The following is a 13,595-nucleotide window of genomic DNA, read 5'->3' as shown; positions in this document are numbered from 1 at the left end:
ACACACAGAGTACCTCTGAAGTTATCTAAGAGACAGAGACTCCCACAGCTCTCAGAATCATCCCTTCCTGTTTCTCTTCCCACCTGGGTCACTGGAAGGTGTGGAACTCATACCTTCTTTCCCTGGTATTGCAGTCACCAATCCCAAATGATGCAGAATTGCCAGTTAAGTAGAGAGAAGTATTCTAGCTCAGAGGCATGTGCTTGGAAAGGTTACTTTTATCTTTTAAAGGATTTTGTTACAAGGTAATTTTATACACAGCCTTGTGGTTTTTCACTGCAAATTACAGGATGACCTTCTCATTTGCTTCACTCATGCATTTGGTAAACAAATATTAGAGTGCCTTTATTAATTTGATTGATCTACTTAAAGATTAAGGGGTGTTTTTTTCAGGATTCCAATTATTCTCCAGCCATTCAGTGGGAGAACGTGATCAGCATACCTAGAGTGTGGATTAAGAGTACACGTGTTCTAGGATCACACCTTTTTTTTAAGCTTCTTGCATTTCTAGTCATTGTTTTTATTTGCACTACTATCTTCAAGCAAAATGTCAACAGTTTTATACCATCCTTATGCAAAGTTTTAAATTACCATTCATCTTGTGGCTGAAATGTAAGATGATGTACTGGAAAAGTGACTATGTTCATTTATTACTTATATGCAGGCTTATTCTCCCAACCTTTGCCTCTCTTTAACCTGAGCTTGTGTATGGCTGGTGCCGTAATTCTTCTATGGTTTGGTTAACCTTAATATCCCATTTTGTACTGCTGTGCCATATTCTAGATTCCGAAAAACCTTCAGAAAGAAGAACAACTGCCCTTTTTTGACCAGGCAATATTATGGAATTCAGGACAATAAACAGTGATACAGACACCGCTTCAAATGCTAACTAGTGAAAGCTGTGCTGGCCGATGCCTTGTTTCCTTGCAGCTGCACAAATAGTCGTTGCATACCACTGTTTATCTTCGTCCAGTTCTTAATACGCTGCAGTTGAAATGTAGCAGCCGCCTCCTGGGCTCTGTCCTCAGAAGTTTCTTCCCCTTTTGATGTGGGAACATGGAACTTAAGAATTCGTTCCTTTGTAGTCTAACCCTTTTTCAAGAGCTTGAGTGTTATAAATTAATGCTGACGGAGATTGCATAGCAGGATTGCAAATACATACTAATGGCTCTGATTAAATCACACATCAGTTTATGAGAAAATGTAATATGTCATCCCTGCCGTGTTGCTGGTGTGATACCATGGCTCTCGGTAGCAACCAGATCGATAATTTTTATCCTGATGTCTGAAACTTTTTCAGTTACTGAAAATGCCTAAATTTTATTGTCTCATTTCTTTAGCCAGACGAAAACTCGCTGGATTTCTCTTCTTGTATGCTGCGTCCAGGGATTAAAAATGCCCAAGATCTTGCCTGTGGAGTGTGCCTCTTAAACGTGGATTCAAGAAGTAAAGTAAGTATAATGGCCTCTACTGTTAAACTAATTTTTAAATTACAGTTTGGGCTTTCATTTAGGCCTTGGGTGTATTTAAAAAATTTTCATGGCTATAATTTATAACTGGAAGTGGCAAAGGCAAAATCTGACCTATAGATGGGACTCAGAAAATCAGTGTCCTGTATTCATTGGGCTTTGGGTATGACACAGATGTGGATAAAAGGTTGAGTTAAATTGTTCATAATGGGGAAGAAACTGGGATACTAAGACTTTAAAAGTATATATATATATATATGTAAAAATAAAAATATTCTAATGACTTTTCTTTATGAAATGCATCTCTGAGGATCACCAGGAGGGGACTATTGCGATTAGCAGAGCTGGGAGGGAATCCCAGGATATGTACAGAGTAATGCCAACCCATTAACATATATCGGCAGTTTTGCTGACTTTTTGGTTTCAACATTATTTCAGAAAGAAGAGAAACCTGTGGAAGAGCTTCCTAGAAAAGTATGAATCTGTAAAAAACATATTCTTTATAGAATCATTCTTAGTTGAGTGTGGAAAGCTGAACTGCTAACTGGCTTTCAGCTGTCATTCTCAATTGTACCAATCATTAATCCTTTTCTTCCAGTCATTTTCTGTGACCGTAACACTTGATCTGATCAACTAACATGCTCTAGAGCCTCCCCTTTGTCTTGTCTGCATGCTTGTATCTTGTGAATAGCTTTCTGGTTTTGTGCTACTTCTGTTGTGTGGTAGAAAATTCACTGCAGTGAGTTTCTGAATTTGCAGCTCCCTGTGTGTCTGTTGCAGAAGAGGGGGAACTGTAGGGGTTTTTTTGCTACAAATATTGACTTTTGGCTATATGTAGTAGGCAATGGCATTTTTAGAAATCTCTGCAGGAAATCCAGGGTGTGGGGAACAGGGTTAGAATATTTTTTTTAAATAGGTAGCTGTGAAGCATTGGAAAGTATCTCCTAGCAACAAACATCGAGATGTTTTAAGCTTGTCCGTGGCTTCACACGCTCTGTTCAGAAGCTCCTATTGTAAAGCAGATTCAATTAACAGAAGAAAGTACATCAAATTCAACCTGAAACAACACTAATATAAAGAATTGCACCTGCCTAAATCACAGCAAAATTTGACCCAGTGAAATAAATGCAGTAGTTATCTACTGACTGGCAGAACAAGCCTTTATCTTGCATGGATATGTAGCAGAAGATGCACAAAAGAAGGTGAGTTAGTTGCCAGGTGTCAGATCAGACAGCTTGCTAATCAGATGGCTCCCTTGATACAGGGTGTAACAGGCAAAGTATGCATCAGGTGTGATGGTTGGAGTTGGAGATTTTGTCCACCTGCAAACACTTTGCAGACTAAAATAAAATATTGTTCATTGGGTGCTCTGTTCAGAGTGAGAGGGTTCTGCCATGCCGTGCCATTCTGGGGTAATACCTGTGCAGTATCCATTTTACACTCTAGTTTCTAGAGCCTGGGGTAGATGAGACTGTCACACTTGTTTCAATTCTTGTTATTTTAGGCCTTTAATTCGGAAACGGATAACTTTAAGCTGGCCTACGGAGGGCACCAATACCATGCAAGCTGTGCAAATTTCTGGATCAACTGTGTGGAGCCAAAGCCTCCAGGTCTCATTTTGCCAGACCTGCTCTGAAAGCAGTTGCACTGAAGATGGAGTATCGGGTCTAATAATGCAGGGCACTTGGGGTAAATGGTGTGGTAGGGTAAGTGAAAGGGCTTGAGGTGTGGTTAGTGTTTGAAATGTTTCGGTTTGATTTTTGTACCATAACAGGTTAAAGCCACTGTTGCATACAAATTGCTTGTGAAGAATTTCACTTGAAATGGCCAGTGTTTCAGAAATAACCAGAAAAAAATGTAGTGTGGCAAAAAATGCGGCATTTCAGTCTTTCTCAAGATGAAAGCGGGCTAGTCTTTGTAACAAACCAATCTGCTAACCAAGTGCATAAATCTCTGAGAGAGGACAGTACCTAGCTTCCAAGAAAAACTGAAATGCTTACACTGATTTGCGTAGAAGTGACCACTTAAATACTTGAAGTACGTATTTGCAAACAAATCTTTTCTTTAATGTTTTTGGTATATGGACCATGATGTTTTTCTTTAAATATTTGCTACTATACTATTACAATGCATACAATGCACGAGTCACAGTAACTTTAAGGCAAAATGAATTATGGACTTAGAAGGAATGCGACTGTGGAGAGCCATTGTATATTTATACTTCCACTGTTCTGTATTGTAAATTATACTGTATTCCTATGCATAGGTGGTTAGTGCTGGGGGATAAGGACTTGGAAAAATTTTTTAAATTTTCCCTATCATATCTGGATTCTTTAATATAGGCAGCTGGATTTTAAAACTTGTAGTCTTGGCTACTCTGTTGTAAATATAGACAAACTCCTTCCTTGGACTTGTCCTGAACTACAGGTATGATTTGTTATGTTTCACCTGACCCTTTGGTAGTTGTGTGGCTGCATCACTGTTGAAAATTGGACTCCACTGATACAGCATGTCTGCTCCTCTCTCTCTCTATTACCTTTTTTGTACGTTAATGTGATTTTCGTGATGGGATGCCTGCGTGTTACTTGTGCAGTCTAGTGCTATCTGTAATAATGTGTTTCTCTGACTTAGACCTGGCAGCACGAGATGGCCCTTAGCTCCTGCCCCAGATGGGTGTGATTTAGCACTGGAAGTTGGTGGTCTTAAGCAGGCTATTTTTTGAAGCAGGGTATTGCACACCTGATGTTTTGTTGCTTATGGTAGGTACATCTATCTGGACAGAAGGAGGTCAGTATAAGAGACTATCACACAAAATGTTAACCCGTACATCTAAAGTACCTGATTCTCTCTTCAGATACAATATCCAGGCGACAGTGCAGTCAGCTGTAGTGCTATTTACAGAATTTTAAACCTAGTGGGAGCTTCATGGCATTATTATGAAGAGCCTTATCACTATACAGTCTTAGTGTGCAGTGAATGAAGTGGGGTGTATATCCCATCGGGTACAACTTGCTGCTTAATTCTTTGACTTAAGTTTCTCAGATCTCTAGAAAATCTCCCTTCTCTCCAAAGATATCAACAGCTTTTCCAAGCTAATCTTACCTCCATTATAAGTAGCTGACACTGACCAGTGGTTATTTGCTGAAACAGAAATTACAATGAGGAAAAATTATGCTTTGTGTTTAAAAAAAAAAGGCTTGGTTATACTAAACTATTAATTATACCACATGAAAGAATCTTGGCTAATAGGAGTGCTAGGTGTCTGGCCCCTTATTTACACGAATTAAAATAAATCTTGCTGCCTGAAATTAGCTCATTCATAAAATAAGCAACTTGTGCCTCCAGTCGCAAGCTCAAGCTAATCAAGTGGTAGGTTTTCCATAGTGTGACAGTGACTGCCTACCTTCTGTTGCCCAGTAATTATCAAGAAAAGGCCAGTCACTCATTGCTTGCTCTCTATTTCATTTATTAGGTGTGAAATAGTTACAGCAGTCAGCACCATAGCTTTTGACCACATAGGTTGTTTTCTGTCGTAATTAGGGGCTGCTGTATACATCGCCAGTGCAAGTATTCCCACTGATGTTTGGGGTCTACTCAGTGCAGTAAGCCAGTGCTCACTTTTGCATCCTGAATTACAGAAGCATTTAAGCGTTGTCTGACTTCAAGCGAATGCCTTGTCTTGCTGCTAGCAAGGGGACTTCTCAAGTGGTTTTGAGTATCTGGCTGATGCAAAGGCTTATGCTTATGAAATGCTAGATTGGGAAAAGGGAGTTTATTGTTAGCATGGGTTTCCACCACAGTTCCTGAACACTTAGCTAGATAGGATTTTTTTTTTCCTAATTAAAAGAGAATGCCACAAATAAAAGAGGCCACAATGTGAAACTTACAGCAGCCGGTATTTCAAATACAGTACCAGCTGCATTGTCATAAAAGCATTTTTCAGTGATGTTTTTCTTGTACTTGCTAAGCAAGTAAGTTCCCTGTCTAAGATGTATCCAGCGTGTCTTTTGGCCCACAAAAATAAGGAATTGACATTTACAATTATAATTGCAGCAGAGCTTGCTGAAGTATGACACTACTGCTTGCTTGCTCCCTACAGAAGGGAAAGCAGCAGGCAATAGTACTGCATTTGTGGCAAGCAGAAAGCGTTCTTCTGAACCGAACACCTTTACGTCATGGGAATACACCAAATGTTTTGCATGTAGATACCCTCGATAAAGGCGTTGCACAATGAGGATCATCTCACTTACATATCCTAGTCATTAAAATGACTCACTGTTGCATTCAGCATCTTCTCAGATATTATGTTGCCAGCCAAAGCCCAGTGTCCTTGCAATCTGTATCCAAGGTTACAGTATTTTCTACAGTGCATTGTGACAGACCATGTTCCCCTGCTTCCTTTGCATACAGGCTAATGGACACGCTGCCTTTCGCTTTGATTGTGTTGAATTTCATAAATGTAACTCCTTTTTCTGCATGTATCTTTCACTAGAAAAGAGAAACGGGATTTTCTTTTTTTTTTTTTTAAATGTATGTGTTCTCTGGAGCTGCCTTGGGATTACCTATGGAAAGTGATTTTTCTATATATTTGTGTATACTTGGAATTCTAAGAGATTGTTCGCTTGGTTATTTAATGTATATATCGCTTTACCCAGTTGTATTCCTGATGCTTCTGTGCTATCTTCGTGTGTTGCAGTTTTTCCTTGGTGGCAGGAGTGCTGGGGAGCGAACAGACCGCTCCAGCCTATTCCCCTGCCCATCCGTTGCCGTGTTTTGGTTTGAGTATCTCCCCAAGCTTGCTGACCCGTGTTGGCTGTAGCCGCTTGGAGGTTATTTGTGGCGTGGGAATTGTTAACGTTCTGCACTTGACCGTTCTGCTGACTTCCCCTCCCTGGCAGCAGCTTCTCTTCACCTGGGTTTGTTTTGAGCAGCTCCTTCCTTGAAATTTGTGCAGTTTACGTGAAGTGATAGTGAAGTTCAGCCTAAGGTTGAGAAGAAGCTTGTGAAAACCCAAGGAATGCTCCGATTTCTAGTTAGTTACATGTTGGATTAATTAAACTTGAAACAAAACCTGCCTTTTCAATAAAAGCTGCTATTGTACAAACTACTTTTTCTGAAAGATTTTTTTTTTTTCCTTTCTCTCTGGATCTGTATTTAATTCCAGTTCTGAATATTAAAATATAAATGTCATAATTTTATGAAGAAAAGTGGTCAGAAAACTTCTCTTTGTATTGTGATTCTTTATTCTGCCCTCTGGGCGAATGTTATTTCATTTCTAGAAGTGGTTTTGCGATTAGTAGTTGGAACTGTTTTGGTTTGTGCTATGCTGGAGTCACTGCTGATATTTTAAATCCAATGAGAATAAGTGTTATTAATGGACTTTAGTACACTGTTTACTCCCCTAATTCTTGCAATGATTTATAAATCCTTTGTTGAGATTCAAACCTTGTATTCAATAAAGAGCTCATTTCATATCTGACCAACCTGTGAAGTGGCTTGTTCCAGGAAGCAGCTAGAAAAAAATGCTTTTGCTGCTTGCTGGTACCCGAAGGTTGTCATCTCTGGTACGAGCTCCGCAGGCGCTGGCCTGGGGGGGCTCCTCCTCAGAAATACAGGGGCAGGGTGACATCTTCCTTCCCGTGGCTCGGGAGAAGCCTTGAAAGGTTGACAAAAAGGGCCTTAAACGTAATGAAGCTGTGTAAGTGAAACCACCTTTGTGGCTAGTATTTGAAAGATGTCTCACCAAATAACTTATAAAATATTCTTCAAGCAATTAAGATATCGACCATTTGGAAGAGCCTGTAGGGAGCAGGAAGAATGATCTTCCCCTCAAATCCAGCTGGTGTGCTTACAGCAATCCAGAGTTAAACTGTGGCTCGCCCTCTTCTTTGGTTTCTATAGATTTGAGGATGCATTAAAAACTGGGTTTTGAGGGGGGGGGGAAACACTCACGTAAAACATCTTTTGTTGGAATGAACACAAGAGGAATTTTGCAAAGAAATACCTACAAGTATTAATACCATTGCACTTATCCATAATATTATCTCTAATGGGTATTTCAGGTGAATTCTTTATTTCCTAATGTGCTTTATTAGGCAATTACATTTTTTATAGGTCTAACTTTCCCTTTTGTTTAAAAGTCAGTCTTGATGCTTTCTTGGCTGAACATTAGTATCTTCCCCCTCCCCTCGGTACTAGGGCAGTGCGTGTATAAAGTCTATATAATAATTCAAAGTGGAGAATCTTTACCTTCCAGTTTTTATATAGAAAATGCTGTTAAATTATACATAGCCCATTTTTTAGGTAAAGTTTAATTTTGCTAGCAGATTTCAGGTTTTAGTATTTTTTTCCCTTTGAAATGTCATGCTTTCAGAATGTCTCCAGCCTAATGATTAGTCTTGATTTTTAATCTCTAGTTCCTTTTCTTACTTGCCATTTCCCTGGTTGCCATTTAACTCATGATAAAAATAGAGAGATGAGTAGAATGGATTTTTTTTAAATGGACAGTCAGTCTCTTATGTCTGTTTGTTTGTCACTGAAACCGGGACACAACCATGAAACCTGAACTGCGCACAGCTGATGGCAAAATTCATTTTTATTTCAGTGGGCCAAAACTTTGTTCTTGCTCATCTGCAAAAGCAGGAGGAGACCTCGCTCCGCCAGTGCAGGGCTGCGCTTTGTACTGGCGATACTGAAGAACACTGAGATCCATGCGTTGATATTGTTGGAAAAACTGGTGTTGAAGTATTTGGGGTTTTCTATGTGCGGTTTTGTCTTAAGTGCATCCTGGATAACAGATGAAGGAAGGGTTTGCAGGGGGAATGGGGGCAATATATACGTGCGTGCAGGAAACTTTTGGGCTTTGGATGCCCTTGCAATGTTGAGGAATTTGCAGTAACTCTTTTCATAGCGGTGTCTCTGTGCGCAGGTTTGGCATTAATGAAGCTATGGCCAACCTCGTGACTTCCATGCCCGCAGGGGTTGAGAGAGCTCTCTTGTGCCTGCGTGCCACTAAGCCCCCCCAGTAAGTGGCCTTGGGCCTAATTTGGAGTCTGTGAACTCCTACAGCAGTCCTCGCTGACCTTGTGGACCTCTAACTGGAGCCTGGAAATTACAGAGCACCGTTTCCTTCCCCTGGTGAGTATAAGCAAGTGGCATTTGCCCAGTCTGGTAAAACTCCTGTCTCTGCAGTAAATTTGAAATTTCTGGGTCAGAGCTGGTCAAAGCCTCTGTATCAAATTCACTCTGATCTAGACTTTTATTCCAACCAGGTCTGGTTTTACTCATGATCCACATGAGGTTGAGGCCATTTGTGCAGTTTTGTATCAGCGATAACAGTATTTCAGCCCTTGTGGCTTTTAGTGTGGGGAAACCAGAAACCTACTTGTGCTGCAATCCTCACCCAGTGTGGTTCAGCTTGGAGAAAAACTTTAACCATGTCTACTGTTCCTTAAAACCTCAGCTGTTCAGCTAGGATTTCAGAAGATAAAAATTTTGAAATAGCCGAATTAAATGCCTGGCTTTTGTGATGAGGACCAGGAATTGCAGGACACCTGGATGGATTGTAACCTGATTAGCCAAGTGATGGGAACAGATCACAGTATTTTTCTCGAGACTGAGGTACAGATTTGTTTAAAGCCACTGCTCAGTATTACACCATGTTCTCACAGTTACTTGAGATACATTAGCACAGTCCTGAATAGGAAACCAACACATGTTCTTGTTTAATCTTTATTGATTTTTTTTTTTTTTTACAAGTATAGAATCTCATTTAAATCAGATAGCTATCTCGGCATCCAGCAATCTGCGTATTCCTCCTTCAGAGATGCAACAGAGGACACAAATGTCTCATCGAGGAACGGACTTGCCTTGCTGTCCTGGTGGTCCAGTTACGCTTCAACGAAACCAGTCCCTTCCCATCTGCAGGGAGAGGAGCGACGTCCAGGAGGCAGTGGCTACGCCATAGAAAGGCTTCTCCCACGTCTCCGGTTGGAATCGTTCTTGTCACACACAGAACAAGGCAAAGCCTTCTCCGTTAAAGCCATCCTTGTCCGGGAGGTTGAACAGATCGCCATTTTGCGCAGAATAATTCTAGAATGCAGCATAACCTTAAGGACATAATGAAGTGATTTAGAAATGGGCTAAGGCAGATCACGACCATACTTAGAGCTAAGTAATCAAGCGGATTTACCTACTTCCAATTTACTGGTTGATTGAATATTAGAAAACACAGCCCAGCCCCTTTGGCAGGTGGCCATGCACACACAAGTTTCCTAAACATGTCTTTGGCTGTCCAGTGCGGGGAGGGTTAACCTCTCGCTTCGGTCTTGAGCCACATTTGGACAAGATCTCTGTTTGCTTTCCACCCACAAAAAACACCAGCATTTTTCAGTAGTGTGTGTTCCAGGACTATTGCCCTGGCATGGAATGAGCGAAAAAGGATCTTGTATTTATTTTATTTGAATTATTCAAATTTTATTTTACTTGTGGCCGACACGGACTGACTTCACTTTTTTTTTTTTTTTTTTTAAACTTTTAATACAGATTAAGAGCTGACTAAAGATCTCAAACACTATATACTGAGAGTCACTACGGATGTTAAAGAAAACACCAGCACTAGCACCACAACCCTGCACGCCTGCCTTCCTGGCTCTTGAAAAACCCAGGGCCGTACAGTAGGACCTCGCTCGTTCTGTGCTAGTGCCGCTCCCTAGCCACTACAGGATTTTGCAAGGAAGCAAACAAGCTATTAACGAAATATCCAGGCTACCGCATCACAAAGCGCACTTTGTTCATTAACTCTGCCAAATGCCTTTTAGGCCTTTCCTCATAGGATACTAATAAACTGACTAAAAAAGGGAGGGAGGCTTTATGAAGGGAAGAAACTTATAAGGAGACCTCATTCTGCTAAATCAGAGAAATGCGGATGGGGGAATCCCTGTAGAGAGAAATGCTTTGAAGGGAATCGTTGGCCTTGCAGGTTAGTGAGGTGAGAATTAGTTGAGGTTCTGCTGTATGGTAAAGAACCAAAGTTGGCTGTAGAAGGAGAAGGGAATGTCTCCAGTCTGGCCGACTCAGAACAGCTCGTCCCTTCTGTTGTGCTTCCTGTCTGCAGTCACATTAAATTCCCCAGTAAGGCATCAGGGGTCTCCTCTCTCTCTCATAAACGTCTGGGATGATGCCATATGGTGTCTGTACCATTTTAACCGTCGTCTTCCCAAAGAGCTTCCTCTCGTAGTCTATCAGTTGCCTCCAGAAGCCCACGTTGGGGCGTATAACGGGGCGTCTCGATTTGACCCAGTTGTATGCCTCAAAGAGGGACACCTTATGGTACTTCATCAGGTAGGCGATGCAGAGGGTGGCCGACCTGCTCACGCCGGCGGCACAATGGACTAAGGTGGCCCCGTGCTTCCGCGCCACGCTGTTTATCTTGTCGGCGACGCTGTCGAAGTACAGGGAGATGGGGGCGTTGGGCATGTCAGCCAAAGGCACTTTCACGTATTCAAACTGGGGCCAGTTAAAATTGGGAATCTCGATGGTCGCATTGATGATGCAGGTGATTCCCCGGGAGAGGAGCAGGTGCCGGTTGGAGGCGACGCTGCCCCGGCTCAGGTACAGCGAGGGGGTGATTTGGGCGATGCCCCCAAGGGCACCTTCGGAAAGCATTCGTGGAGCCATCAGAGTTCTCGGTAAGGAGTTGTGGCTTCTGGAGGTCATGGAGGATCTTGGCACTCACGCTTCCATTATGGGAAGAGATCCAACGGGATCTTCAGCCAAGGGAAGGATTGTCTGGCCCGGTGGTGCTAGGACAGCAAGAGCTTCCTCCACTTAGTCACTGCAAAACACAAGCAACTCCACATGAGCGGGGCAGCTGTCCGATGAGACTGTGTCTATGCAAGAGAACAGGAAAACCCAACTCGCCCTGCTGTGGCCTGGACAACCTCCTACCGGCAAACCTCCGTGGGGTAAGGTGGTTCTGGGTTTGCACAGTGCTTATTACCACGGGGCCCCTAGGCATTGCCCGGACAGATATTAAGCAAAAAAAAATCTTCCAGCCTAATTAGCTCCAATTACTTGTCGAGGGTTTAGGCAGCCTACCTGTGGGCCCGGACAGCATTTCACTGGGATTAGCACGTGGAAGATTAGCTACGCCTCTCCCATGCTCAAAAACAGCAACTTCACAACTGGCCAGAGTCCAAAGGGATGGTGAGAAACAGCTCGCTCGGGCTGGATGCAGATGCCAGCAATTTAGATTACCCTGCCCTCTCCCCAATGCCACCCTTCTCCTTTTTTAGGTATATGAAAGGCCCTGCCAAAGTACATCAACAGAGGAAGGTTGCTCATTAGAAAAGGCAGTGAGTCATGTCCATCCAGATCAGTCATCGGCTCTCATCTAGGCAGGGGAAGTGTGGAAAGAGTGACCTGGTTATGTCAGAAGCTGGGAGTAAAACCGAAGCAGAGGCTGGGACAAGGGAGGCTCTTTTCCTGCTGCTTTAATGACTGACTAATGCTTTGGAGAATGACACGCTCTGCGAAGGCTTGGCTTCGCCTGCGTGAACCACGCATCCCCGGCTGCCTCCGCTGTGGCTCCCGGGAAGGACCCCTGCTTTTATTCCCCCTACTTCTTTAGGACTTCTCTGAAGCCAGTGGAGAAGCTGCAAGCAAGAGGATGAGCCCCAGCACATTAATAATTTGCCAGTCCCTTTTAGCTGTGCGTTCTCCAGCTAGAGACGGGCCGCGGGAGAGGCTCCGGTCTGCGCGGGGTGGGGACTCCCTGCTCTGCCCAGGTACGTCTGGGCCCACCAAAGTGTCACTGGGCACCGCGGGAAGGGGATCTGGGGGATGCTCAGTGCCTTGGGTGAGAGGGTGTCTGTCCCTCCAGCAGTTAACTCTCCCGGCCAGAGAGTCCTCAAAGGGCTGAGAGACCCCGACTGTGGCTTCCCTGGCCCTGACTCGACAGTGCAGCCATCTGCATCCCGCGCTCCGGGAAACACCGGCAGGTCTCAGCAGTGGCTGGTAATGCTGGCAGCGGATTTTTGGCATGGCTTTGCGGTATGGTAACTTAATGAGCATAACACAGTCTCCTCTGTGGCTTGTTCCCTGCTGGCAGCTACTTGAGCAGCTCCTGAAACCAGGGGCCCAAAGTGCTGGTGCTGCAAGAGTTCATGCCCCAACAAGATTCTTGCTGCAGCTGTGAGTGCTCGGCTTCCCCTGCGGACACCCCCACTGCAGTCACCCAGCTGGAGCAGCAATGAAAGGCATGGTTTTTTCAAAGGAATAAAGTCCTTTGAGCAGGGGAAATCCCTGCTCTCCAATACCCGTTACTGACAATGCAAAGGATTCAGGCACTTACGCTCAGTAACAAACTGTCCTCCTCCAAATCACCGACCGGCACACGGATGCTGTGGGCTGCCAAAGCTGGGATGTCTCATAGAGCGTGTCCAACACTGAGCTGGGGAGAGAAGAGAGCATGGGCTTTACTGGGATCTGTGCTGGACCCAAACAGGACACCAGGCAGCCTCCTCCACTGAGGTACATTTAAGCCACTCAATTTAGGTGGTTGTCCAAGAACTGAGAGGGAGGACTACGGCTTCCCTGCCCGCTCCCCTGGGAGAGAAAGAGGCCTTGGGAAGGCACTTGCTGCCGACAGCGTAATGCCACCAATTGCTGCCAACACAGCATTCAAAATCAGGGTAGGCCCAGAGGAATCTGAGGCTGGCACAAAAGTCATGACTCAAAAAAAAAAAATTAAATAGTTTTAAGTAATTAATTTGCTCTAACGTCTCCTTTAGCATCCGCCAAGACGCTCGCCTAGTCCCAGACAGCTGGTGCAGGTCTGCGTTTCTTCCGACGGTGCCTAAAGCACACTCCTGGGAGCCTTTCTGCCAGGGCTCTGCTACCTGGTCCTGTTCCCCGAGGCACTGCTGGAATTACAGGGGCAAACGAGAAGGGGCAGAGCTGGTGCCGTGAGCCACAGCATCCCGCTCCTGGAAAGTGGAGGACAGGGACAGCATTCCTTTCTTTTATTTCTCCAACCGGACTAGAAATAAGACAAGTCACCAGAGTGAAGCAGCTGCCTGTTGGGAAACGCTGCCGGACGATGGGAGAGGGACAGTAATGTCTGCC

General features: G+C 43.8%; 2 protein-coding genes across 3 annotated transcripts in view; one reads left to right on the top strand and one right to left on the bottom strand.

Annotated features, from left to right (window-relative positions):
• Nucleotides 1-5,875, top strand: part of SYNRG (synergin, gamma) — a 36,519-nt gene extending 30,644 nt beyond the window's left edge. The window contains exons 18-20 of the mRNA XM_010573816.1: nt 1,341-1,451; nt 1,908-1,943; nt 2,974-5,875. Of these exons, the coding sequence (XP_010572118.1) occupies nt 1,341-1,451; nt 1,908-1,943; nt 2,974-3,105 (279 nt within the window). The 3' untranslated portion in view covers nt 3,106-5,875. The remainder of the gene's footprint in view (nt 1-1,340; nt 1,452-1,907; nt 1,944-2,973) is intronic.
• Nucleotides 5,876-9,263: 3,388 nt separating this feature from the next.
• On the bottom strand, nt 9,264-12,920 carry DUSP14 (dual specificity phosphatase 14). 2 transcript variants are annotated; one of them, XM_010573814.1, is made up of 3 exons: nt 12,823-12,920; nt 10,668-11,304; nt 9,264-9,577 (listed from the first exon to the last, which is right to left on the bottom strand). In XM_010573814.1, exons 2-3 carry the CDS (start codon nt 11,184-11,186, stop codon nt 9,425-9,427), a joined length of 672 nt encoding a protein of 223 aa, XP_010572116.1. In that variant the 5' UTR covers nt 11,187-11,304; nt 12,823-12,920; the 3' UTR covers nt 9,264-9,424. The 2 variants fall into 2 exon arrangements, with proteins under 2 accessions (XP_010572116.1, XP_010572117.1); XM_010573815.1 differs by lacking the exon at nt 9,264-9,577 and having other exon boundaries at nt 9,980-11,304.
• Nucleotides 12,921-13,595: the final 675 nt, after the last annotated feature.

Source organism: Haliaeetus leucocephalus, unplaced genomic scaffold (genome assembly GCF_000737465.1).
Source record: "Haliaeetus leucocephalus isolate CR32 unplaced genomic scaffold, Haliaeetus_leucocephalus-4.0 Scaffold395, whole genome shotgun sequence".
Lineage (NCBI taxonomy): Eukaryota > Metazoa > Chordata > Aves > Accipitriformes > Accipitridae > Haliaeetus > Haliaeetus leucocephalus.
This window is presented reverse-complemented; position numbering and strand designations above follow the sequence as displayed.